Raw genomic sequence first — 26,538 nt, 5'->3', positions numbered from 1 at the left:
CTCTTTTTTTGGGGTGGGGGATGCCCCCACTGTACTTAGGGCTTACTCCTGGCTCTGTTCTAAGGGATTACTCCTGTTGGGGCCCAGGGACCATCTGGGATGCAGGGGATTGAACCCGGGTTGGCTGCATGCAAGGCAATCAACCTACCCATTGTCTTCTCTCTCCAGCCTCGCGCTTGTATCCTTAGCCCCAAAGCCCTTTGCAAAATCTCCCAGAATCCTGTTTTTCTACCAATGTTTTGAGGCATGGTTCAGGCAGAGCTGAACCATGACTTGTGGAAGCCCCCTTTCCCTGTTTTTGGAATCCTCAAAGTTTAGTTCTCCTGGCTTCGTTCTCACTGCAGACCCCGCAAGTTCCTTTTAGTCTTTTTTTTTTGGCTTTTTGGGTTACACCCGGCGATGCTCGGGGGTTACTCCTGGCTCATGTACTCAGGAATTACTCCTGTCGGTTCTCAGGGGACCATATGGGATGCTGGGAATCGAACCTGGGTCGGCCATGTTGGCTGCGTGCAAGGCAAATGCCCTAGCCGGTGTGCTATCGCTCCAGTCCCCCTTTTAGTCATTTTCTGTCCTGAAAGCTTGGTGTAGAAATCCCCCAGGTCAGCCTCTTCTCCACCCTCTCACAGATGACTCCCCCGACCTGCTCCTCAGGAGGCACCTCAGCCAAGGCCGCAGACACCCAGCTGCTCTCTCGGGAGGGAGGGACAGGGCTGTAGGAGTGCCCCACACTCAGCCCTGAGCAGGGGTCACTCCCCAGCCTCCCCCGCGTCTCGTCAGAATTCTTGCTGCATGAGAATTCTGGGTTGTTTTTTATGTTTTCCTCATAAGAACACCCAGTACAGCAAGAATCAGAGTTCCAGAATGTGGAGAGCTGGGTTAGAGAACGCTGGTGGCACCCCTCCCTGGATGCTCAGGCTGGGGAGGAGTTCGTGGCCTGCTAGGGAGCCTGGGTGCCCTGACCCCATCCCAGCATGGTTGTGGAGCTCTACATGGATCTGCTCTCCCCGCATTGCCGCGCCGTCTACATCTTTGCCAAGATGAATGACATCTCCTTCGAATTCCAATTTGTGGATTTGCTCAGAGGTCAGACCCCCAGGCTGTCCAGGCAGGTCTGGTTTCAAGAGTAGGCAGGGCGCCAGGTTGGGGTGTTTCTGAGTAAATACAGCGATGTGTGTGTGTGTGTGTGTGTGTGTGTGTGTGTGTGTGTGTGTGTTGGGGGGGATGTCTCTCCCTCAAGGGCCACCAGGAAAAGGAAGTCTTAGGCTGTGCCTCTATTCAGCCTACCTTCCCCTTTGCTCACTAATTTTACACACACACACACACACACACACACACACACACACACCTTGAAGAACCAAGCTGGTGAGGGGTATCCAGGCTCCACAGAACGCCCCTTTTTTTGGTGGATGTGTAGCATCTTGTTCATTGATGATCTATAAAGGCAGCAGAAACGTGAGACCATTCTGTTAGCAGCAAAATTCCCACTACTTGTCAATGCAATGAGAAGCCTGGGCTAGGCAGGCCTGGGTTACATGAGAGCACATTTCTTTCTCCCATGCTAAGAGGGAGCACTGCAGTGGGGCAAGCTGAACCTCCAGGGCAGTGACCACGTTCCCCAATGTTGGGCCTGCAACAGGATTTAAGAAAAGTGGGTGCCGGGCCATATTTGGAGGTGCTCAGGACTTACTTTGAACTCTGCATTTACGGATCGCTTCTGGCAGGACTTGGGAGACCATATGCAATACCAGGGATTGAACCAGGTCGGCCAGAGACAAACACCCTACCCACTGTACTATCTCTCTGGTCTCCACGCCAAGATTTTATTTTATTTTACTTTATTTTTGGTTTTCGGGCCACACCTGGTGGTGCTCAGGGATCACTCCTGCAGGGCTCAGGGGACCATATGGGGTGCTGGGGATTGAACCCTAGTCAACAGCATGCAAGGCAAGTGCTCTACCTACTGTACTATTTCTCCAGTTTTGCACTGAGATTTTAGAAGTTTCTGGTTCCAGGTCCAGATTCAGTAGATTTTTGTCTTTACTGGGTGAGGTCATGGGGTGGGGGTGAGGGTGTGGGTGGGGTGTTGCATAGGCATGAAGAAGCTGCAGGGGGTGGCTAGTTTGCTCACCACTCTTAGCTCCCCACCCCCACCCTGGGCTCTGATGATGCCACCCAACACTGCAGCCACATCTGGAGTGACCTTTGCAACCCTCTCACAGATGATCCCCTGACCTGCTCCTCAGGGAGCATCATCTCAAGAGTGCTCAGGAGCTCCCCAGTGATTCATTGATCACCCATCAATGATGAGTGAAAGCACCCACATCCCCCAAAGCCCAAGACTTTCTTTTCTGTAACATCGGGAAGATGTTCGGCTTTGCCTCCCACCCCTTCTCCCTGGGGAGGCTGACCCCGAATACAGGGCACGGGCAGCCTCCGTCTCCAGTGCTGCTCTGGAAACAGCCCTGGCAGAACCCGGGAAAGCCTCTGCCTGCAGGCCTGTTCCCAGGAAAGGATTAACATACCTGCCCCCTCCCAGAGCCCCCCACCCCTTCGTGTCACCTCTTCCGTGCTCCAATTCCCTGGAGGGGAGAAGGAGGGATGCTGCCCTTCCCCGCCCTCCAGATTCTGTCGATTCACATGCTATAGTTTGGGTCTACATTGGAGGGAGTGGGCTGGACTCCTCCAGTTTCTCTGGGGCAAAGGGGTGGCTTTGCTCACGGAGCCTGGGAGAGGGAAGGGACCTGACCCTGGTCCACGTTCCGCTGCCGACTCCGGGAAAACCACAGTGTTCCTCTGGGCATCGGCTCTGTCTTGAGGAAATGGAGCCGGAAGTGTTTCTGCCGCAGACTCAGCTGCCTCAGCCCTTTGCTTCTCTCAGGTCACCACCACAGCAAGGAGTACATCGAGATCAACCCCCTGAAGAAGCTGCCCAGCCTCAGAGATGGAAAGTTTATCTTATCCGAAGGGTGAGCTGCGTCCCAGGGCTCTTCTGCTGGCACGGCACGCTTCTGGGGAAACTGCACTGCAGCCTATCTGCCAGTTGAATCAGTGCAGAATATTTCACAGTTCTAGGATTCCCTGAACCCAGTTCCAAAGGGCATGTGTGGAGACTTCCCCAAGCAAGTCCCAGGCAGCAGGACTATGTTCGAGACTCCATCTAAATCCTGATATTCTCCACCCTGCGATGAGATTCCAGGCAAAGGGTTCCCCCTCCCGGTTCATCCTCTCATTCAGATGCCAGCGCAGCCATTACCCAGGCTTCCAAAAATAAGAGGCTCTTTCGCCCCTAATTTGCTAGAACAACACAGAGAACTCGGGAAATCCAGTACTCGCTAGAGTTTTCTTTTTTCTGACTGTGGCCTCCTTCCCACCTTTTTCCTTCCTGTGCCCCCACTGTCCTATTGATTGCCCCCCAGTCTCATGCTGTGGCCTCTGTTTCTGTGCTTTTCTATCTGCGACTGCTTGAGGATATCCTGGGGGCGCACCAGGGCCAGAAGTGGTGACATAACCAAGGAAATAATTGAGATCTCTGTTACATCACCAAGGAAATAATTCAGAATCACCCTTGGGGAGGTTTGCATAGGCCATGGCAGATAAAACAGCATGAGGCCACCATACCCTTTCTAGGGGTACCCTTATCTCCAAACCACCTCAGGTGCAGCAACTCAGAAGCACTACCAAGCCTCCTCTATTATTTCAAGAGCAAAAATATCTTGAGTTCTTATGGCAGCTTCATTATTTAAGCACTCCTGATTAAATCATCCGGTATCAGTGACTGGGTTAATGGGTCACTGGGATGATGGGTCTTGCCCTGTGAGTGTTAATTTCTCTGGAAACCAGCCTTCCTATTCCCATTTCCTGCCAAAGTTACCTTACTGAGCATAGAGATACCTTTATCACTCTTAACACTTATTAACTTCCAAGACATTAGGGAATGTGAGGAAGGAATGATGAGTGAAGACCAAATAACTGTGAATGACATGTGTTCCTGACTTCTGAATGATCGAAGTACTTACCTTGTGAATCACAGCATCACACACACACACACACACACACACACACACACACACACTAAGGCAGAAGGAAACTTCACTAATGGGGAGTATAATAATACCCCCACTGCCCATTTCCCAACACTGACAGTGACCACTGTGGGGGTTCATCTGGTATCCTCTGTACCTCAACTCTGACCCCCTGCCTCCCTGCCACCTCTTCATTCCATTCATAAATGTTTTGGGCTACATATTCGGCAGATGAACGGGTATTCACAGAGAGTGTTACAGACAGAAAAGGTTTATTGAAATCTCTTTTGGGAGTTGTGACAGAAAAAATCTTTAACCAGAAATGCAACAAGTGTCATGTATGCCTTTGTTGAGTGTGCATATCCATGGGAGAGCGTTAGGCCAGGAGAGTTTGTATGGTCAGATGTGGGACAGTCTCTTTTTTATGGGGGGATGGGGGAGACTCCCAGTGGTGCTCAGGGTTTACTCCTGTCTCTGAACTTAAGGTTCACTTCTGGTGGTGCTCAGGGGACCCTATGTGGTGATGGGGATCAGACCCTTGTCAGCAAAGCAAGCGCACTACCCACTATAATAATCCTCTGGTCCCTAAGAGATAAGATTTTTTTCTCCACACCCAGTGGTGCTTTGTCCTGCCTCTGGGCTCAGGGATCACTTCCGGTGGGGCTCCAGGACCGTAAAGGGTGCCAGAGATTAAACGTGAGTCAGATCAGCCAAATGCCAGGCAAGTACCTTGTCCAAGGAACTATTTCTTCAGCCCCAGATGATGCTTTTTTAAGCAAACAAAAAGCCATCACCACATTATCATGTGAATTATTAACAGTATTTCCTGGTTTTCTTTAGATATTTAGTTTGTGTTTAAAAATGTTGGATTAACTCATAAATATTCTTAGTAGTTTTATACTATTGAGATGGGGCTAAATAAGTCACAAGTATTTTAATCAGTTGATTTGTCTCTTTCTTTCTCCCTTTCTCCTTCCCTCCCTCCTTCCCTCCCTCCCTCCCTGCCTTCCTTCCTTCCTTCCTTCCTTCCATCTTTCTTCCTTTTTGTTTGTTCTCTCCCTTCTTTCCCCCAGCAGTGCATAAAACCCAGGGCCTTATTCAAAGGGCGTGTGCTCTCTCTCTGAACCGCAACCCTGGCATCCTTAGGCTTTTTTCATCTCCAGCATTCTCCATGCCCCTCCTTCTACCTTGGCATTTTTGTTGTGCTAGAAGTAAACAGACCCTTTGTCTTGTGAAGTTTCCCACAGCATGAAGGTTGCAGACTGTATTCTCGGTGTTGTGTAACTGTTCTGCAGTTTCTGTGGTTTATGTAATTTGGCCGTTGTGTGCGGATCATTTAAGGGAACCAGGCTCTGGCTGCTGTCCTCCTCAAGTGGAAATTACAAGGGAAATGAACACAGGCAAATATCAGTTCCATTTTTTCCCCCCTGTGTCTTCTAGCACAAAGGGAAACAGTCATGAGACCTGGTTGGAGAGGCTGCTGGCTCTCACCTTACAGTGTCTGGCTTTAAAGCCCAGCAAGCAGTAAGAGTGCTGTCCCTCAACCCCCTTCTTGAGAACACAGAGGGGTGGCACCACCCCTGGCATGTGTCCAGTGTTAATTCATACCAATGTTTCAGTTGTGGAGTCATACAGCAGGTAGGGTATTTGCCTTGCACACGGCCGATCAGGGTTCAATCCCCAGCACCCCATATAGTTCCCTGAGACTGACCAGAAGTGATCCCTGAGTGCAGAGCCAGGAGTAACTCTTGAGCATCATTGAGTATAACCCACAAAACAGAACAAAACAAAACAGAACAAAAATCCCAAAACAGAACTTAAAGAATGAGCAAACAACTGGGGGACTTAGGACAACAAAAAGGTCTTGTCTTGGCAGGGAGGCAGCTCAGGCTGTGCTTTCCATCCCCGACCTGCAACCCCTCCTGCCCCCCCCCCCCCCCCCACACACACACACACACTGTTGCCATCAGTCTAACAGCTAGAGGTCTGAAAGCAAGCTCCCTCTGCAGGAGCTGGGAAGTATCTGGTCCTTCTTCCTGCATCCTGGGTGCCTCAGGGGGTCCTTGACAGGCACATGGCCATCTTTACCCTGTGAAGCCTCACATCAGTCCCCCTGACCCTCAAAAGCCACATCTGGCATCTTGACTGCCGCCATCTTGGCCTCCTTCTTGCTTCTGTCAGCTCTGATTCACTCTTTGTCTGGCACCTTTCTGAGACAAAGGGGGACCTTTCCGAGCTTCAAGGCAGAGCTTCTCACCCATCTGCTGCCGGCTTAGGCGTGAAGGTTGGGCCCATGTTCTCCTTGCTGTGAGCACCTGTGCTGCATCCAGTCTCCATCCTCATCCTCCTTCCAGCCACACTCACGCACTCTCCTTTATCCGAATTAATCTTACTCCCTCTTACCTCTGTATTTCCACACATATTATTCCTTGAACTGAACTGCTTTTCCTGGTGCCATTGCGAACTCCCATTACCCCACAGACAACCCCCCCGGCCCCTGCCAGAGCACCTCCCCCCTACTCCCACTCCATCCTGCCCTCGCTATCTAGATGACTGACAGCCTTTCCCGGGGCTCTTTGGTCTCATCCTTCCCTAGAGGAATGTTGAATACACCTGTGTTGGGAGCCAAGTTCTGGGCCCCGTCTACATGGGGGGAGTCTCTACAGTGGCCCTGGAAACAGCCAAAAGGGTCCCCATCCTGCCCTTTCTGCAGCACAGCCATCCTCTGCTACCTGTGCCGCAAGTGCAGCGTGCCCTCACACTGGTACCCGCCGGACCTGCACACACGCGCCTGCGTGGACGAGCTCTTGTCCTGGCAGCACACGGGCATTCAGATATGCATGAATGAATTGCTCTGGATCAAGGTAAGCGGGCGGCCTCACTTCCTGCTCCCTTCCCCTGCCCTTTTGACCCAGCTGCTGAGAGTGTGGAGTGAAGTCATCTGGGACAAACGAGCTCTGGAAAGACAAGAGGAGTGGCTGTCCCAGAGGGGCCATGAGTGCTCAGGCCAGGACGGCGTTGGAGAGATTTCATTCTGAATGGGAAAATCTCCAAGAGCTCAGAGAGAGCGCACCAAGTCCGGCGAGAACAGCCAGCACTGCCCCTTTGCCTCCTGGCCCTGTCTTCCGCCTGTGGCAGACGGCGCCAATCAATTGTAGGATTCTTTTCTGCTAGGACCTCCAAGTCCTTCTCTTTTTGGTTTTTGGGTGATACCCAGTAGTGTGTGGGACTGTTCCCAACTCCATGCTGTGGGGTGGAGGCGGCACTCCTCAAAGGGTTCGAGGGACTATCCGGTGCTGGGGATTGAACCCGGGGCCCCTGCGTCTAAAGAAAGTGTTCCAGCCTATTGAGCTACATCCCCACCTCTCAAAACCCTTCTTAACAAAGCGCCTGGAAAATCCTTCGACCGGAACTGGTGCGAGAGGTGAAACTATTCTTCACCCTTGGTAGAGTCCAAGAATTCCCTCGCAGAACAGGGTGCTGAGGCCTGGAAGGTCAGAGGGGATTGGGGGTGCAGCTTCCTCCTGTCTCCTTTCACCCCTGCTCTGGCCAGTTGCTGATCCCCATGATCTCAGGCCAGCAAGTTTCCGATTACAAGACAGAGCAGGTCTTGTCCGATGTGAAGACGAGCATGCAGCAATTTGAGGAGAAGTTTCTCAAGGACAAGAAGTTTGTCACCGGGGAATTCATCTCACTGGCTGACCTGGTGGCCCTAGAGGGAATGATGCAGGTGTGGAGTGTGGGAAGGGGTGGAGAGGGGTGTGGGTGTGTGTGTGGAGTGTGCGGGAGGATGGGGTGTGCAGGAGGGGGTGGGTGGTTTCTGATGTGTGGACAGTGGATTGAGGGTGCAAAATGTGGTGTTTGGGGAGCTGTGGGGAAGCTGTGTATAGAGTGTGGGGGGTGTGGAGTGTGCGGGTTGCGGGGTGGGGAGTGGAGGAATGAGGGGATGTGGGGGTGGGGACTGGGGGTTGTAGGGGTGGGGCATGGGGCACATGGGAATTTGTGGAGTGGGGACAGCAGATGGACAGAGCCAGGCAGAGGTGATGGGGCCATAGTGGAAGATATGCCGGTGACAGGGGATACCTGGTGACAGGACAGTGCAAGTCTAGTCTGGGTGTCAGGATTCCCTGTGGGATGACAGGAAACATGTAAGGCTTTGTGCCAGGAAGGCTCCTGATCATCCACGCTGCGGCCAGCATGAGAGGCTGAGGGTGAGTTGGGAAAGTGAGGAGAACCCCACGTCCATATCATCAATCAGACCCGAGAAGCTGCCTCTTCCCACTGATTCCTGGAAGTGTCTGGAGGCTTCCAAAAGATCCTTCTCGCCTCATCCAGAATAGTTCCTGGCTCTTGAGTTGAGAGGTCACCATTGCATGCTTGGACATACCTAGTAAGGCCCTCCCGTTGATCGTCGATTTACTCGAGCGGGCCCAGTAACGTCTCCATTGGAGACTTTGTTGTTACTGTGTCTGGCATATCGAATACTCTCGGTAGCTTGCCGGGCTCTCCGAGAGGGGCGGAGGAATCGAACTCGGGTCGGCCATGTTGGCCGCTTGTAAGGCGAAGGCCCTACCCGCTGTGCTATCGCTCCAGCCCGACATACCTAGTATGGGTCATTTATTTGGATATTGCAAAGAGGGGGTGAGTGGTCAGCTCTGATCTAGTTAATATGTAGTAGAATGAATCTATTTGTTGGTTTAAGAATCTTTTCTTTTTGGGGGGCCAGAGCCATAGTACAGTGGGTAGGGCGTTTGCCTTGCATGCGGTTGACCTGGGTTCGATCCCCGGCATCCCATATGGTCCCCCAAGCACCGCCAGGAGTAATTCCTGAGTGCAGAGCCAGGAATAACCACTGAGCATTGCTGGGTGTGACCCTAAAAGAAAAAAAAAGAATCTTTTCTTTTTTTCACTTGTTTTTGGGCGACATCCAGTGGTATTCTGGAGCTGCTCTCTGTCTGGGCTTGGGCCTTGCTTCTGGTGGTTGTTGGGGGACCCTATAGTGCTGGGAGTCAAACCTGGGTCTCCTGTATGTAAACCATGTGTTCATCCCTTTGCTATATGTCTCTGGCCCCGGATGATGAGCTTAGACCTTGACCCATGTCTTTTTTTTGTGCTTGGGTTTCAATTATACAATGATCAGATACCCATCCCTCCACCAGTGCCCGTTTTTCACCACCATGGATAATATCCCTCCCACCCCCATCCCCCCATCCCCTCCTGCCTCTGTGGCAGGGCAATCCCCTGTGTTCTCTCTCTCCGTTTGGGTGTTGTGGTCTGCAAAAGAGGCATTGAGTGGCAAACATGTTCAGTCCATAGTCTACTTTCGACATGCATCTCCCCTCCTGGGAGGATCCTCCAAACATCCTTTATTTGGTGCTCCCTTCTCTATCTGAACTGCCCTCTCCTCTAGGATACCCGGCTGGCCTCTAGGTTATGGAGTAATCCTCCTGGTGCTGATCTCAGCTATTCTTGGGTATTAATCTCTTACTTTGTTACTTTATATCCCCCAGATGAATGCAATCTTTCTATGTCTATCCCTCTCTTTCTGACTCATTTCGCTTAGCATGATACTTTCCATATTGTACCACTTGTATGTAAATTTCATGACTTCATCTTTTCTAACAGCTACATAGTACTCCATTGTGTAGATGTACCAAAGTTTCTTTAACCAGTCATCTGTTCTTGGGCATTCAGGTTTCTTCCAGTTTCTGGCTATTGTAAAGAGTGCTGCAATGAACAAACAAGTGCAGATGTCACTTCGACTATACATTTTTGCCTCTCTGGGATATATTCCCAGGAGTGGTATTGCTGGTTGACCCATGTCTTGAGAAGCCAGCATAATCTCTGACCAGTATGAAAAGTGGCCATGGGCAGAGAGACAGTGCAGGAGTTAAGGTGCTTACCACACAGATCCCAGCTTGAATCCTTGGCACCATATATGGTTTCCCAAGCTCTGCCAGGGATCACTTCTGAGCACAGGGCCAGGACTAGCCCCTGAGCACTGCCAGATGTGCTCCCCCAAACAGAAATGAAAACAGGTTACTTTAATGTCAAGTCAGTCTGTGGCAGGGACCCACACAGGGAAAGAAGCAAATGCACTGTGGCCATTTGTTCATGCCCATGCCCATGTCTTACTCTTTATTCCCCTCACCCGCCTTTGAGTCTCCTGAACGTCATGGGGGTGCCTCTTTCTTTGACCCTCTCCCGTTTGAGTTACTGCTTTTGATCACGGAGAGAGATTCAGTGTGGGCGTTTGTGGGGAGGTAGGAACTCTGCTCCTAACTCTTACCTAGAGGCAAGGGGTTTCAGGTTAGAGAAGCGGTAATTGCCCGGGCCATAGGGAATCTTGGAGAGAAAATTGGGAAGTTCAAAAGATGGCCAAGATTCTGGGAGGTTTTGGACTTTCTAGACCTATTCCACATCTATTACATAGCCTGTGACCCCTTGCCAGGGCCTTAGGGATCAGCAGGATTAACTCATTAAGTAGTGATATTAGTAAAGCCCCTTGGGAGTCAGAAGAATTAACTTCTTAAGGAGTGACATCAGTAAAGCCGTGGAAGTGTAACAGGTGGCCCAGGTGGCCAGGGTGATCACTTTTTCCTCTTTCTCTGTCTCCAGCCCTTGGGGTGCAAATACAACGTCTTCAACAGCAGCAGCAAACTGGCTGAATGGCGCACACGGGTGGAGTCGCAGATTGGCTCAAGCCTCTTCTCGGAGGCTCATGAACGGTTAATGAAGTTGGATAAGTGGGATTGTTCATCACTGGATTCCTCGGTCAAGGACAAGATCCTTACGCTCCTGGAGAAGTACAAGTAAAAGCATCCCATCCTGTAAGGCCAGGCTGGCTCAGCCCTCCTCTTAGGGAAGATGCCGAAAACAACTCCAAATCTTTCCCTAATAAAGAAGCGGAACCACCTCCTCAGCTGCCAGGCAAATTGTGTGGGCCTAAGAGCTGATGTAGGAGAGGGGCTGGGGGAGAACCGGCATGCGGTCATGGGTCCTCCCTGTTTCCGAAAAGAAATGTTGAATGAGAACAAATGGTCCATTTCAATGGTAGTTGATACCTTGAACACTTCACTTTTAGTAATAGAATCATGAGATGGAGGACTTGAAGAATATTATAAACCCAGGGGCTGAATAGGTCACTGTTGGCCCCAGAGCAGGGAAGAGAAGGAAAAAAGGGTGAAGAGAAAGGGAGAATAGATAGATGAGAAGCAATGAGGGTAGGGATCAAGGGAACCCAGGTACAAGGTGGTGTCAAGGAATGATAGAGCTAAATTCCTATTCAGAGTCAGCAACGCTGAAATCAGGAGCCCCAAACCTTAATAACCAAATTTAAAAAGAAAGGTGCCTGTCAAGATGGCAGGTTGGAGCTGGGGTGGGGGGTAGGAAAGGGAATCTGGGAACACTGGTGGAAGGACAGTGGGTGGTTGGATTGGTTATGAAACATTGTATGTCAAAAAACCAACTATGAATAACTTTGAAATTCACGGTACTTCAATAAAAATAAAACTTGGGGGAATAAAAAGCCAAGGGGCTGACCAGATGTCTATGGAATGCTCCATCTAACAAGAGAAAAATGAACATTTTTCTCAAGTGCACATGAACTGTTCTCCAAGTTAATAAAATAAATCTTAATGCATTAAAAAATTGGAATCATGCAATTTCCCTCCAAACACAACAGAATGAATTAAAAAAAAGAAAGAAAACAGATAAAGGGCTAAAGAGATGTTTTGCATGTGGAAGGCCTGGATTTGATCCCTGACACTGCATGGTCTCCTGAGCCTTATCAGGAATGACACCCCAAACATGGAGCCAGAGTAGCTTCTGAGCACTGCCATATGTGAACCAAAAAGCAAAAGAGCAATAACAGGAAATTTTATAATTTAAAATATTTTGAAAATTAATCTAAACATTCTCTGGTGGTGGTGCTGGGAGTTGAATCGAGGGCCTCACACAAGGCAGGTGCTCTATTGCTGAGCTATGTCCCTGGACCCTTAAATAATATATATCTAGACAACCAATGGGCCAAAGAAGAAATCACAAGGAACACTAGAACATACTACAAATAAATGCAAAGTAAATCATAACATATTTTTGTGTATGTGTGCATTAGTTTTGGGCCACACCCAGTAATGCTCAGGGGTTACTCTTAGCTTTGCACTCAGGAATCGCTCCTGGTGGTGCTTGGGAGACCATATGGGATGCCAGGGATTGAACACAGATCAGCCACATACAAGGCAAACATCCTCCCCACTGCACTATCTATCTGGCTCAAAAACACAACATATTAAAAAAAACTTATGAGATGTAGCAATAACAATGTTAAAAAGGAACTCAATAGCTGCAAACATAAACTTTTCAACAAAAGTACTTGAGCTGGAGAGAGTACAAAGATCAAGGTGCTTGCCTTGCATTTGACTGACCCCAGTTAGCCATTATGTATGATTCCTCAGCACTGCCAAGAGTGACCCCTGAGCAGAGAACCAGGAATAGCCTCTGAGCACTATGGAGTATGGCCCCCAAGCCACAAATGATTGTCAAAGATGTGAGGTGCCACAAGGGAATGACCAGCCTTAGGAGAGAGACCAGACAGTATCTTTTGTTTGGAGTGATCAATCACCATTCTCTGGACTCCTGTACAGAACTGGCTCCACAGAACCTGAGACATCCATTGATAAAACAATTATGAAGAGGGGGATGGAGTGAAAGCACAGTGTGTAGGGCTTTTTCCTTGCATGCAGCCGACCCCCATTCGATCCCCAGCATCCCATATTGTCCCCCGAGCACCGCCAGGAGTAATTCCTGAGTGCATGAGCCAGGAGTAATCCCTGTGCATTGCTGGGTGTGACCCAAAAAACAAACAACAACAACAACAACAAATTATGAAGAATTTTTAGAAGGCAACAGCAAAGCATAAACCAGATATGGGGCTTTTTCTAAGCACATACTGCAGGCTAGTGAAGGCCGCCTGCCCTTGATAGGGATGGTGGACAGACTCTAAACTGACCCCCAGGGATCTCTCTTTCTTAGTATTCACATCTTTGTATAGTCTCTCCTCAAACATGGCGAGTAGAAGCAATTCTAAGCAGGTGATGGAATGTCACTTGTGGGATTATGTTCTGTTATGTAAGATTTCCTGTAAGCAGATAGGCTTAGAGAGACTATTGCTGTCTTTGAGACAGTAAGTAAACAACTTATCATGTCAGGAGGTCCCTATGGTAAGATGCTAAGAGCAACTCCAACTGCACTCAACAAGGAGCCAGTTCTCCATCCCCAGGAAATAAATCCCAAGTCAGCCACCTGAGTGATCTTGGAAGTTAATCCTTACCCACTGAGCCTCAGATAAGAACATATCACTGGCTGGACTCCATCATTTAAGGACTCATAGAGAACTGTACCTGCTGAAAAAACTCAGGTACATGAGTCCCTATGGTTGAAAACTTCAGGCCTTCTCAGTGTTGGGATGGGCTATCTCCCCCCACCTCCCTGTACTTTCCGAAGCCCCAGCAACTACGCCTACAAGCCACCTCTGTTGCCATATAAACTCATTTACCAGCCTTGTCCCAGAGACTGATAACTAAATCTTGGAAGAGATCAACTAGCCACAAAAAATTCTCAGACACAGTCCAGTAAAAATGTTTGGCTGAACTACCCAGTTAAAAAATCTGCATTTTCTGGGATGTGCGGCCATGAATGCCGAACTTTCCAACACTGACAACCTTACAACACTGACTTCCCAGTAGTAGCACACCAGATTGGATGGGATTCAATGTGGAAGCCAACCAATATCAATTAACAAAAACATTAACACATAAGGCTTAATTTGTGACAACATTTTAGTAATCCCTCAGATGAGGACATATGTCCGCATGGTGAGATACAACAATTTTCACTAATTTTCTTCTAAGAAAGTATTTTTTGATCATTTTGTGAGCCATTTATTGGTAACAAGCAATATAAAAGAAATTACTGTGGACCTGTTATGGGGGCAGACTTGAGAGGTAGTTGAGAATGGAGACATTGGTGGAAGGAAGGAGATAGTAGTGGTGGGATTGGTGATGGAATATTGAATGTCTGTAACAAATCATCATGAACAACTTTGTAAACCATGGTGTCTAAATAAAGTGTGAGTGTGTGTGTGTGTTTTGGTGGTGGGGGGAGAACATAACCCTAGAAACCTCAGGCATCACAGCCTTGCTGAGTACTGACTAGGCTGTGCCCAGGCTCCTGACCCACAGAGAGTGTGCAATCATACATACATACCGTTTGAAGCAATATGTTTGTGGTAATTAACTGTGAGCCATGGATAGCTGATGCAGAAGATCTTGGTGGTCCAAACTTTTAAGGGGAAGGTACTTTGCAAGTTCTCTGGCTCCCTTTGCTCTCATTCTGCCCCCACCAGATTTTTTTTTTTTCTTTTTGGGTCACACCCGGCGATGCACAGGGGTTATTCCTGGCTCATGCACTCAGGAATTACTCCTGGCAGTGCTTGGGGGACCATATGGGATGCTGGGAATCGAACCCGGGTCAGCTGCGTGCAAGGCAAACACCTTACCCACTGTGCTATCACTCCAGCCCCAGATTTGTTTTTTTTTTAGAGTACTTTCTGAGCAATTGTTGAGAGCATTCTATCTTAATGACCTTTGTCTTTTTCTTCCTATAAAATTAATAAATCTATCAGTCTCTTGTGAGTTAGGTTATGTGAGTCAAGCCCTAGAAAAAGAATCAATCCTGTGGGAGGCGGAACCGGTATGTCCTTCTTTCCCTGCTGAGACCACGAGTTGCCCCCTACAAGTGGCTCTCTGGCACAGACATGGCCCCAGAGGCACATGGATCTAATTCAGAACCCAGCGGCTTTTGGCAGAAATGTGAATGGACTATGCATTAAGCTATGGCTCTGTGCTCCCCCCCGCCCCCAGGGAAAGGGTGTCTGTCTCTTCCACCTCCCCGCCCCCCTTTCGCTGCCTCAGAGCTTATTGGACAGCCAGGTATGAGCCAGCAGTGACGGGGCAACTGTGGCCTCATGGGATGGGGGGCAGAACCAGCACGTCCTTCTTGCCCCACTGAGACCACGAGTTGCCCCCACAAGTGGCTCTCTGGCACAGCCATGGCCCCAGAGTCACACAAACCAATCTCAGAACTATGTGGTTTTTGGCAGAAATCCCTCCAGACTTAATTAGTAAAATAACAGAAATCCAAAATCACGCAGCCGCTACCACGTGACATCATATGGTCTTTATAACCAGCAATAGAAAATTATTTCGCAATGCCTTTTCAGCAAGTTTGATTATTGGGGGGAAATTCCAAATAATAATGGTGCATCTTTTGTCGAAATAATGAATGTAATCAAAGTAGAGAGAGAGTTAAGTGGAAATCACCTGCCTCACAGGCATAGGGAGGGGTGGGATGGGGGGTATATTGGGGCTCTTGGTGGTGAAAAATGTGTACTGGTGAAGGGATGGGTGTTTGATCATTGTATGACCAAGACTTAAACCTGAAAGCTTTGTAACTGTTCTCACGGTGATTCAATAAACAAATTTAATAAAAAGAAGAAAAGAATTCTGGAATATGGGCAAAATTAATTTTAGGCAGTGGATATGAGGGGCCTCCTAGTAGTGTTTCAGGATATCCCAGGGTTCACTGTTGGTGTTATTGGGCCAAGCTGTGTAGACCTGGTGGCTTAATGCCTGACTAGCAATGCAGTGTTGCTTGGGCCCCACAGTGCGGGGAGCCGTTAGGAACACATTGGGTGGTTTTCAGAGGCCACCAGGGCTATGTGGGGTAGTGCTGGGGGTTATGTGGTACCAGAAATTAAACTCAGGGATTCATTTATGCAAGGCCTACGATATCATCTATATCATCTGTTGAGTTGTATCTAGGGCTGCAAACTTGCTACAACCTTTTTATTATTTTTTCTAATTGAAAGATAATTGGCATATAACATTGTGCAAACTGAAGGTGTCCAAATTGTTGGTTTATATGACAATGATAGTTGGAAATGATCACTCTGGACAAGAATTGAGTGCTGGAAATAGGTAAGGAGATACGCATGGAAAAACTTCCAGTACCTATATTACGAACCATAATGCCCAAAAGGAAAGAGATACAGAGAGAGAGAGTGCAAGAGAGAGAGAGCAAGAGAGAGAGTGAGAGAGAGCAAGAGAGAAGAAAAGTGCTTGCTGTAGAGGCAGTTGGGGTGGGGGTGGAGGAAAGGTAACTGGGAGCACTGGTGGTAGGAAATATACACTGGTGAAGGGGTGGGTTTTGGAGCATTGTAAACTAAAACCCAATCATGAACAACTTTGTGACTGTGCTTCTCACGGTGATTTAATTTTTAAAAAGTGTTGGTTTATATGTGTATTACAGAATGATTACCACCATAACTTCAGCTAACATGTTCGTCACGCAACATAATTAGCCTCTCTTTTGTTTGTGTGGTGAGAGCAATTAAGATCTGGTTTCTTAGCCAGTTTAAAGTTTATAGTAAAGAATCAATGGCCATAACCACTCTACTGTGTATTAGCCATGCAAACTTTTTTTTTTTTATTGAATCACCGTGAGATACAGTTACAAAGCTTTCAGGCTTGAGTTTCAGTTATACAATGATGGAACACCCATCTCTCCACTAGTGTACATTTCCCACCACCAATGTCCCCAGTATCTGCCCCTCCTCCCCACCCCAGCCCTCCCACTGCCTCTATGGCAGACAATTTCCTCCACACTCTCTACTTTTTGGGCATTAAGCCATGCAGAACTTAATTAAATACTTCCCCAATTGTCCAACTCCCCAGCTCCTGGTAATCACCATTCCACTTTCTGTTTCCACAAGTTTCATTTTATTAGATTTCACGAATGAATTACATTATACTGCACTTGTCTGCGCCTGACCTATTTCATTTAGTGTAATGCCCTCAAAGCTCATTCATGTGTTGCAAATGGCAGGGTTTCTTTCTCAGATTAAATAATATTCTATTTGATATGTGATAAATAGTGTGTATTCAGATATTTATCAATTCATTCCTGATGTGAAGAAATCCGGCAAAGTGAAAAATCAGTCACCAGAGGAGGACTGGGATTGGTGGCCCCCCCTCGTCTCTGAGACACACCCAGGGCCTCGCCACTGATTGGCTGGAACTGCCTGGACTGCCCAATGGGAAGTCGCGATGTGTGTGTGTGTTTGTGTGTGTGTGTGTGTGTGTGTGTGTGTGTGTGTGTATTCCCGCAGCCCGGCACCCGAGTAGTACAGTTTGCTGAAGTTCCCTGCCGCATTGCCCCGCCATGGGTCTGGAGCTCTACTTAGACCTGTTGTCCCAGCCCTGCCGCGCCGTCTACATCTTCGCCAAGAAGAACGGCATCCCCTTCGAGATGCGCACCGTGGACCTGCTCAAAGGTAGGACGGGAGGCTTGGGGGAAACAGAGTAACTGAAAGACAGGACAGTGTAAGAGTATGGGAAATACTGTCTGCTATGGAGGCAGGGGGAGAGTGGGAAAGGGGGGTATACCGGAGATACTGGTGGTGGGGAATGTGCACTGGTGGAGGGATGGGTGTTAGATCATTGTGTGATTGTAACCCAAACATGAAAGCTTGTAACTATCTCACGGTGATTCAATAAAATTTTAAAACAACAACAACAACAACAACAAACATGATTTATGCCAGGTTTTATTTAAAAAAAAAAAAAGATGGATCAGTGTAGGTGATTCAATTAAAAAAAAAAAAAGACGGACAGTGTAGGTTATCTCTCTTGGCGCTGCCTCCTCACTAGCTCAACCACTAGGTAATGGGAGATTTAAGGAATCCCGTTGTCATGCCCTCCCCCAACTCTGCAATAAAGAAAACTACACACACACACAACACCTCTCACATTCACGCCCTTATCCCCCACAGAGAGAGAGAGAGAGAGAGAGAGAGAGAGAGAGAGAGAGAGAGAGAGACTCCGCTGAAGCCAAAAAGGAGGGGTGCTAACTTGAAGAAAGCAGTGAGCTGGTGAAGAGGCAAGGACGCATCAGATGTAGGAACAGGGGAAAAGTTGGGGGGAGGAGAAGGCTAAGGGAGGAAACAACCCTAACTGTGGGAACAAACTCCTTCCTCCTCCCTTTATGATCCCTGACAGCCTGACATACCCTGACACCGGACACTGCCCCACTGCCCCGCACTTCTAGCCCTACTCCGTGCACTCCCCAGTGAGCACTGGGGTCCCCCTCAGGCTCTTCCCTCTCTGTTCCCTTCTGTTCTTTGCTTCTGTCTCTCCTCCATATCTTTGTGTTTATTTTTATTTTTTAATTTTTATTAGTGAAACACCAGGAGGTACAGTTGTAGACTTACAAATTTTTGTGCTTGGGTTTCAGTTATACAATGATCGAGTACCCATCCCTCCACCAGTGCCCATTCTCCACCACCACTGATCCCAGTATCCCTCCCACCCCTCATCCCCCCTGTCCCACCCTGCCTTTGTGGCAGGGCATTCCCTTTTATTTTTTCTCTCCTTTTGGGTGCTGTGGTTTGCAAAAGAGGCATTGAGTGGTAATCATGTTTGGTCTATAGTCTGTTTTCAGCATGCTTCTCCCATCCTTGGAGGATCCTCCCAATACCCTTTATTTGGTGCTCCCTTCTCTATCTGAGCTGCCTGTTCCCCTAGCATGTGCGGCTGGCCTCCAAGCAATGGAGTAAACCTCCTGGTACTTATCTCGGCTATTCTTGGATGTCATTCTCCTATTTTGTTACTTTATGTTCCCCAGATGAATGCAATCTTTCTATGTCCCTCTCTTTCTGACTCATTTCACTTAGCATGATACTTTCCATGTAGTACCACTTGTATGTAAATTTCATGACTTCATCTTTTCTAACAGCTACATAGTACTCCACTGTGTAGATGTACCAAAGTTTCTTTAACCAGTCATCTGTTCTAGGGCACTCAGGTGTTTTCCAGATTCTGGCTATCGTAAAGAGTGCTGCAATGAACAAACAAGTGCAGATGTCACTTCGACTATACTTTTTTGCCTCTCTGGGATATATTCCCAGGAGTGGTATTGCTGGGTCAAATGGGAGCTCAATTTCTAATTTTTTGAGAATCGTCCATACTGTTTTCCAAAAGGGCTGAACCAGTCTGCATTCCCACCAGCAATGAAGGAGGGTCCCTTTCTCACCACATCCATGCCATCACTAGTTGCTTTTGTTCTTTTGGATGTGGGCCAGTCTCTGTGGTGTGAAATGATATCTCATTGTTGTTTTGATATGCATTTCCCTGATTATTAATGATGTAGAGCATTTTCTCATGTGCCTTTTAGCCATTCGGATTTCTTCTTTGAGAAAGTTTCTGTTCATTTCGTTGCCCCATTTTTTGATGGGGTTAGATGTTTTCTTCTTGTGGAGTTCAACCAATACGTTGTATATCCTTGATATCAACCCCTTGTCAGATGTGTACTGGGCGAATATCCTTTCCCATTCTGTAGACTGTCTTTATATTTTGGTCACTATTTCTTTTGAGGTGCAGAAGCTTCTTAGTTTAAGATAGTCCCATTTGTCTATCTGTTTTCACTTGCTTGTCCAGTGGTGTGACATCTTTGAAGATACTATTAGCTTCAATGTCATGGATCTCCTCCATATCTTTGAAGCAGGGGAGGGGTGTCGGAGTGCGTCCTAATCTGGACTGTTTGTTTCTGGGGCCCCAGAACATAGTTTGCCTGGGTCAAGGGAAAGCAAAGCCCAGGTGGACAAGCTAGGATAATCTCCTCACTGTCCTCTCCCCTGTTTCCTTGGTGCCTTTGCAGTGGTCAAGCTCTGACCCCAGGCCTCCTCCACTGCCCTGTCCAGGGTTTGCCTCTGTAGACCGTGAGGCAGGGATGTGCCAGGTCAGTTGGTAAGCAGAGGGGTGGGATGGAGGCGTGTCTGATCAGGAGAGTAGCGAGGGTGTCTCTCTAGTTCAGGAAAAGTCTGAAGGGAGAGAACGTGGTGGATGCAGGGAGATGACTGAAGCTAGATGGTTAGGGCAACTATGTGTGGTTCAGAACTTCCTCCTGATCCTGGGGTAACAGAGGGGCAAGGTAAGCTCTGAGCTGGGCAGTGATGAGATTTAAGTGCCTTTCAGAAGCTTCTCTCGGGCTGCCTCTGTAGGAGCAGAAGCCACTCACACAAGTTCTAGCAAAGAGAGATGGTGTGTATAGACAGGACAAAAAGTATGTAGGCAGTTCAAGCCCCAGGAGAGCCAAAAAGGAGTGCCACTGTCCCCAGTGCCCAAGGGCTCCAGGTGAGCCAGGGTCAATAGAAGTTGGTTGTAAGTCAAATTGGCTTGTTTGGCGTCTCTACCTTCGAGCTTGCGGGAAAGGGCACTATAGCTCTACTTTGCCCACCAGCTACTCTGCCTCTGCAGTGGGGCATACCCCAAAGGTGAACCCATGATTCTAGGGATGGCAGAAATGGGGGCACTGCAGCCCCAATGAGGATGCTTACAAAGACTGGCAAGAAACACCAAGTTTTAGTTTGCACTGACTGGCAGAGAAGCTCTCTCTATTCTTACAGTGCCCCTACTAGCCTTTGCTGTGCAGAATAGCCAGGGGCTGGAGAATGCTAGGAAATTGGGGTTCAGGCCAGGTAGGGAGTGGGCATAGGGGACACGTTTCTACCCACAACCCACCATGATGGACTTTCTGCAGGAGAGCACCTCAGTGATGCCTTTGCCGAGGTGAACCCCATGAAGAAGGTGCCCGCCCTGAAGGATGGGGACTTCACCTTGTCTGAGAGGTAAGGGGACCCTGGGGTAGCTACTAAACCTCGCTAGAGCCTTACTCTTGTCCTGACCCTTGGTAGAGCTTGTCCTAACATTGTCCTGACCCCTTATTTTTTTTAGAGGAGGGGTTTGGGTCCACACTCAGCTGTGTGCAGGGCTTACTCCTGGCTCTGTGCTCAGGGTTAACTCCTGGTGATACTCAAAGGACCGTATGCAGTACCAAGGATTGAACTGGAGCCTGCCAGTTTGCAGAACAAGACCTTACCCATTGTTCTATCTCTCTGGCTCCCTGTTTCTCGTTTTTTGAGATGCTGGGGATCAAACCCAGGTTTTCTGAATGTAAGGCAAGTATTCTACCAGTCAACCATGTCCTGGTCCCCCTTAGTTTTGTAGACAAGAAGCTGAAATCCTCAAATGTGAAGGAAGGGCCTTTTGCCCTGCATCCCACAGAGTCAGGGCCCAAATGCAGTCCACTGTCCCAGCTGACAGGCATGATGGGAAAAGCAAGCAGCTCTTTTACTTTTGTTCCAATCTTGTGGCTGCTGTTGCGAGTACCCTGGTGCAGGGGTGGGTGCAGGGCTGGGTAGGGTACAGCAACTCCCTTCTCCCCCCATAATGGCAGCCCTTTGGTCAAACTTGTGTTGAGATGACCCTGGGGTGTCTGGGCTACTCAGAGGCTCTACTCTGAGCTTCGGCTTCCCTGAATGGGCCTCTCCCGTGGGAGGCCACCAGAGCCACGGATGTTTAGCAGGTCCCATGGTGTGGAAATCTCTCTAGGAAAGGTCAGAACTTCTCTAGTTTTATCCCCTTTTGTCCCTCATTCCTTCCATTTCAGAGAGAGCCTATTGCTTCAGAATTTATCTCTGGAATCTCCCGGATGGACCCACCCCAGTGAATTCCTCTAACTTTTGTGTCAGTCGCTTTCTTCCGGTCTCCCCCAGTGACCCTCAATCATGTGACACCCAGGGTTCAGCACTCCTGGAGAGGTGCCAGGGACAGCATGCTCCTACTTTCACTAAGTGACTTGAATAATTAACTGGTAGCAAAAGGGGCCAAGAGTGCATGCATGGCAAGTGGGTGGTATGACAGGGTGGACACAGGATGTGGAACAGGGAGTATGGACCAGTGGAAGTTTTTCTGCCTTTTTGGTTGGGGTGCCCAGACCTGGAGCTATTCCAGGTTTCTGAAAGTCTTCTTATGGCCCCAAGTTCATACATCCTCTGAGCCTTCCAGATCATGCCTGCCCCTCCCCCCTTCACTGTGGTAGCTTTTCTAACTCTGGGCAGAAATAAAAGGTCGTTGGTCTTGTCTGTTGTGCTGTACCATTGTCCTACTGCATGCCATTGTCTTCCTCAGGCTGCTTTAGAGAGAAAAAAGTGATGTCAGGAAAGACTTTTTGAGCAAGCTGGTACCTGAGGCTGCTTTGAATCTAGAGGATATGGATGTGGACTGAAAACAGCTCAATTTCTAGAAGGTTCAGCTTTGGTGCTGTCTCCTCTAGGAAGCAGTTCTCAGGAACTGCCCTGAAACCTTTAGCAGGACAATCTGCTATGGGATCCTGCCTGACTGTAGGATGAGCTTGGGGATTAGTCTCAAAGATTTGCCATTTTACCATGCAAGCCCATTGCTCCCAGGGAAAGTCACTTCACTTTGTTTTTGGGCCACAGCCAGCAGTCCTCAGGGTTTACTCCTGGCTCTGTGCTCAAGGATCACACCTGGTGGAGTCAGGGAACCGGATGGGATGCTGGGCATCGAGCCTGGCTTGGCTGCGGGCAAATCAAGTGTCCTATGTGTTGTATTGCGGCTCTGGCACTCTCCTCATTCTAGTAAGCCTGACTTCCTTGTGCGGTGAATAAGGCAGACAGATACGTTGGCACTGGAGGAAGGGTAAAGAGGGGACTCTTTGAAGCTCTGAGCACAGTGCCCTCTTGCCCTCCATAACGTACTCCCCTCCTCTGCAGTGTGGCCATCCTGCTCTACCTGGCCCGCAAGTATAATGTCCCTGACCACTGGTACCCCCAGGACCTGCAGGCCCGAGCACGGGTGGATGAGTACCTGGCATGGCAGCACCTGGGCCTACGAAGAAGCTGCCTCCGGGCCCTGTGGCATAAGGTGAGGTTTCAACAGGAGCTTAGTGAGGTCATCATCCCAAAGGGGCCATCTCACCACTTTCCCCCTTCTCCAGATGAGTGGTTTCTGTAGACCATTGATTTTGACTTCTCACTTTGACCTTACTTTGTGTCCAGGTTGCTATTTCAGTTTTTGAATCACACCTGGTGATGCTCAGAGGTTACTCTTGGCTCTGTGCTCAAGGACCATTTCATTTTTTGGAGGGGGGGCAGTCACATCCGGTGATGCTTAGGGATTACTCCTGGCTCTGCACTCAGGAATTACTACTGGTGTTGCTCGGGGGACCATATGGGATGCTGGAGATCAAACCCAGGTCAGCTGCAAGCAAGGCAAACATCCTACCCACTGTAGTATCACTCCAGCCCCTCAAGGATCATTTCTGGCATTGCTCAGGGCACCATGTGGGTCGCTGGGGATTGAACCTGGGTTCAAGCCATGCATGTACAAGGCAAGTGCATTAAGTGCCATAATATCTCTTGAACCCCCTATCGAAGATATTCTTTATTTGAGATGACTATTTTTTCAGTTCTAGAATTTCACTCTCCCCCCCCCCCGCCCCCGCAGAGTTTTAATTCACTCTGTTCGCCAATTTGGGTAATTTTATCTTTTAAATTATTTAATGCATATATGGGATGCTGGGAATCAAACCCGGGTCGGCCACTTGTAAGGCAAACACCCTACCTGCTGTGCTATCTCTCCAGCCCCTGGGTTGAAGCTTTAAATTGTTTCAGTTCATCCCCGGTTTCATATATCTTTTGAGGGTGGGGATCATGTTCCTTTCTTCATCTTGCAGGTATTTTGAATCTAAATGCCTACGATGACCATGACTATAAGAGTACTCTGCCTTTCCTTTTTTTTCAAATTGATTTTTGGGTCACACTCAACAGTGCTCCTCAAGGAGCAGTTTCTCCCCATCATTAGCCTAAGATGCCAAGCAAAGATTGGGTAGGAACCCTGGCACTGTATCATCAGCGTACTTTCAGTTAAAAAGAAGTTAGAAAATGGGTTGGAAAGATGGTTTAAAGCCATTGAATGCATGTTTGTGCCCCAGGTTCAGTCCCGAGCATTGCAAGGTGCTAAGCACTGCCAGGAGTGACCCACAGTCACTGTTAGTGTGGTAAAAACAACAATAAAATCCAAAAAGAAATTAGAAATCTCAATGTGTATATGAAATGTTTCAATTTCAATGTGAGCAACTAATCCCTATTTTAATTTATGTTATTTATTTTTATTTTGATGTCGAAAAAAGCTGGAGCGATAGCATAGCAGTAGGGCGTTTGCCTTGCACGCAGCCAGCCCGGCCGAGCCGGGTTCGATTCCTCAGTCCCTCTCAGAGAGCCCGGCAAGCTACCGAGAGTATCTTGCCTGCACGACAAAGCCTGGCAAGCTACCCGTGACGTATTTAATATGCCAAACACAGTAACAACGAGTCTCAAAAATGGAGACGTTACTGGGCCCGCTCAAGCAAATCGATGAACTACGGGAGGACAGTGGACAGTAGAAAAAAGCAACACATATTGATACATATTTAGAATTAATATTGGTTAGATATTGATATTAATATTGATTAAGATTAAAATAATCACAAATCACAAATCATCCTGTTAATTGTCGATTGCCTCGAGCAGGCCCCAGTAACGTCTCCTTCGTCCTAGCCATGAGATTTTTTAAAAAGTGCCATATTCAAGGCTCTTTCAGGTTTAGGAGAATGAGACCCATCATTGTTACTGGTATTTGGCATTTTGGGTATGCCACAGGGAGTTTGCCAGACTCTGCCATGTGGGCAGGCTACATTCGGTAGCCTGCCAGTTTGTCCAAAGTAGGAATGAGGTAATAAGATGTCATAATAAGATGTCACGCGGCCGCGATTAAAATAAATTAATATTTAATTTAGTATTAATATTGATATTAATATTGAAATCAAACTGCAAAATTAAAACCAATGGGTATAGAGAAAGTCCATTTACATGAAAACTGTATATATCTGATCGCAGGGTTGTTAAGTCCTTGTCTAAGAATTTATTAAGCAGCTTGTTATTTTAGGATATGTGCTATTTCTGGTAAAGGAGCCCTTCAGGAAGTTTTTGTAGGTCCAGTTTATAGAAACCGGAAACAGCTCCTGCCCTGGGGGATGTGTTGCCCTCAACTACCCCCAACCCCAGCTTTTCTGCCTCCCACCAGGTGATGTTTCCTGTTTTCCTGGGTGAGTTGGTACCTCCTGAGACTCTGAAAGCCACCATTGCCGAGTTGGATGTATCCCTGCAGCTTCTCGAGGACAATTTCCTGAAGGACCAGGCCTTCCTTACCGGGCCGCACATCTCCTTGGCTGACCTGATGGCCACCACAGAGCTAATGCATGTGCGTGCTGTGTGCGGGTTGGGTCTACGGGGTAGTGGTGCTGAAATCCTCCTCGTGTCTCCCTTATCTCTCCATATGCATGAAAAACTTGTTTTTGGAATCTGTGGCCCCCCAACCAAGTGCCACCATTCTTGACCTTGTGTCCCTTTTCTCCCTAGGCTGTGGGTGCTGGCTGCCAGGTCTTTGAAGAGAGACCCAAGTTGGCTGCATGGCACGAGCGTGTGGAGGCGGCAGTGGGGAAGATCCTCTTCTGGGAAGCCCATGTAGTCATCCTGAAAGCCAAGGACTTCCCACCTGTAGACCCTACCATGAAGCAGCAGTTAATGTCTAGGGTGCAAGCCCTGATGGGGTGAGCCAGGAAGGCTCTTTCCAGCACTGCCCCTGGCGGTTGGAGAAGTGCCTCATTTTCCGTCATCTCACAGGAGGTCGGCCCAAGTCAGGAGTGGCTCATCCATTCTTACTGCACCTCTACCGTCCAGCCCAGGGCTTTACCCCAGTTTGTCTTTCACAGCTGCCTGAGACACAGTGTAAACAGCACTTGAACCTGTCTCCTTCAATCACTGCATCGATTTTTTTCCCCTTTTCAGTTTAAACAATAAAACTGGCTGGTCTCAGCTCAAACCTCTGCTCCCCACTCTGGCTTGTGATTTATTTGAATTTCCAGTTCTCCTCCTCTGGGTTTTGGTCTCTATTCAAAAGACTCCGCCCTTTGCTAGGTTCTCTGTGGGTCAGCTTCCCCCTGCTGGTTGCCAAGAGTGAACTAAACAGGCTTGCTCTTCAATCCAAGTCTGTTTTTCCTTGAACATGTATCTGGTAGCTTGTTTGTTTCTCTATGCCTCTTTGCTTGCTTTTTCAACTCTGGAGAAGCCCATGTTCTCTCTTGAACCCAGACTTTGTCGCTTTCTCTCCTCTCACATCTAAGTTTCATTCAATAAAAACTATTTTGATTCACTAAAAAAAATGTCTGCCAGTTTATAAGAGCTAATATAAGTGGAGACTTTGAACTACTGTCTCATGTATTCTAAATGTGTGCTTTACCTCTGATCCACACCCCTTGTCCCAATGCTAGTGATTTTTGTTTTTATTTATTTTGTTTTTGTTTTTTGGGCCACATCTGGGGATGCTCAGGGGTTACCCCTGGCTATAAACTCAGGAATTGTGCCCCAGGTTCAGTCCTTGGTGTTGCAGGGTGGTAATTGGGGGACCATATGGGATGCCGGGGATCAAACCCAGGTAGGCCTCATGCAAGGCAAATGCCCTACACACTGTACTATCTCTCCAGCTCCAGATAGGCATTT

The 26,538-nt window shown here is 48.3% G+C and overlaps 2 protein-coding genes across 2 annotated transcripts; both read left to right on the top strand.

Moving 5' to 3' along the window:
- Positions 1–971: 971 nt before the first annotated feature.
- LOC130029889 (glutathione S-transferase theta-4-like) lies at positions 972–10,838 on the top strand. The gene is made up of 5 exons (XM_056120981.1): positions 972–1,083; positions 2,879–2,966; positions 6,736–6,886; positions 7,576–7,752; positions 10,641–10,838. The coding sequence occupies exons 1-5, from the start codon at positions 972–974 to the stop codon at positions 10,836–10,838; spliced, it is 726 nt and encodes a 241-aa protein (XP_055976956.1).
- Positions 10,839–17,264: 6,426 nt separating this feature from the next.
- On the top strand, positions 17,265–26,127 carry LOC130029607 (glutathione S-transferase theta-1-like). Its single transcript, XM_056120612.1, has 5 exons — positions 17,265–17,415; positions 20,679–20,766; positions 22,714–22,864; positions 25,064–25,240; positions 25,399–26,127. Exons 1-5 carry the CDS (start codon positions 17,304–17,306, stop codon positions 25,591–25,593), a joined length of 723 nt encoding a protein of 240 aa, XP_055976587.1. The 5' UTR covers positions 17,265–17,303; the 3' UTR covers positions 25,594–26,127.
- Positions 26,128–26,538: the final 411 nt, after the last annotated feature.

Source organism: Sorex fumeus, unplaced genomic scaffold (assembly GCF_029834395.1).
Source record: "Sorex fumeus unplaced genomic scaffold, SorFum_2.1 ptg000043l, whole genome shotgun sequence".
Lineage (NCBI taxonomy): Eukaryota > Metazoa > Chordata > Mammalia > Eulipotyphla > Soricidae > Sorex > Sorex fumeus.
Note: the sequence above shows the minus strand (reverse complement) of the source record. Positions and strands in the feature narration are given on the sequence as shown.

Bases quoted from the DNA above. Each gene is read 5' to 3' on its own strand.
- LOC130029889 (XM_056120981.1), top strand. From the start codon at position 972: ATGGTTGTGGAGCTCTACATGGATCTGCTCTCCCCGCATTGCCGCGCC. The intron at 1,084-2,878 runs GTCAGACCCCCA...TGCTTCTCTCAG, and splicing joins ATTTGTGGATTTGCTCAGAG to GTCACCACCACAGCAAGGAG. The intron at 7,753-10,640 runs GTGTGGAGTGTG...CTCTGTCTCCAG, and splicing joins CCCTAGAGGGAATGATGCAG to CCCTTGGGGTGCAAATACAA.
- LOC130029607 (XM_056120612.1), top strand. From the start codon at position 17,304: ATGGGTCTGGAGCTCTACTTAGACCTGTTGTCCCAGCCCTGCCGCGCC. The intron at 17,416-20,678 runs GTAGGACGGGAG...GACTTTCTGCAG, and splicing joins CACCGTGGACCTGCTCAAAG to GAGAGCACCTCAGTGATGCC. The intron at 22,865-25,063 runs GTGAGGTTTCAA...GCCTCCCACCAG, and splicing joins TCCGGGCCCTGTGGCATAAG to GTGATGTTTCCTGTTTTCCT.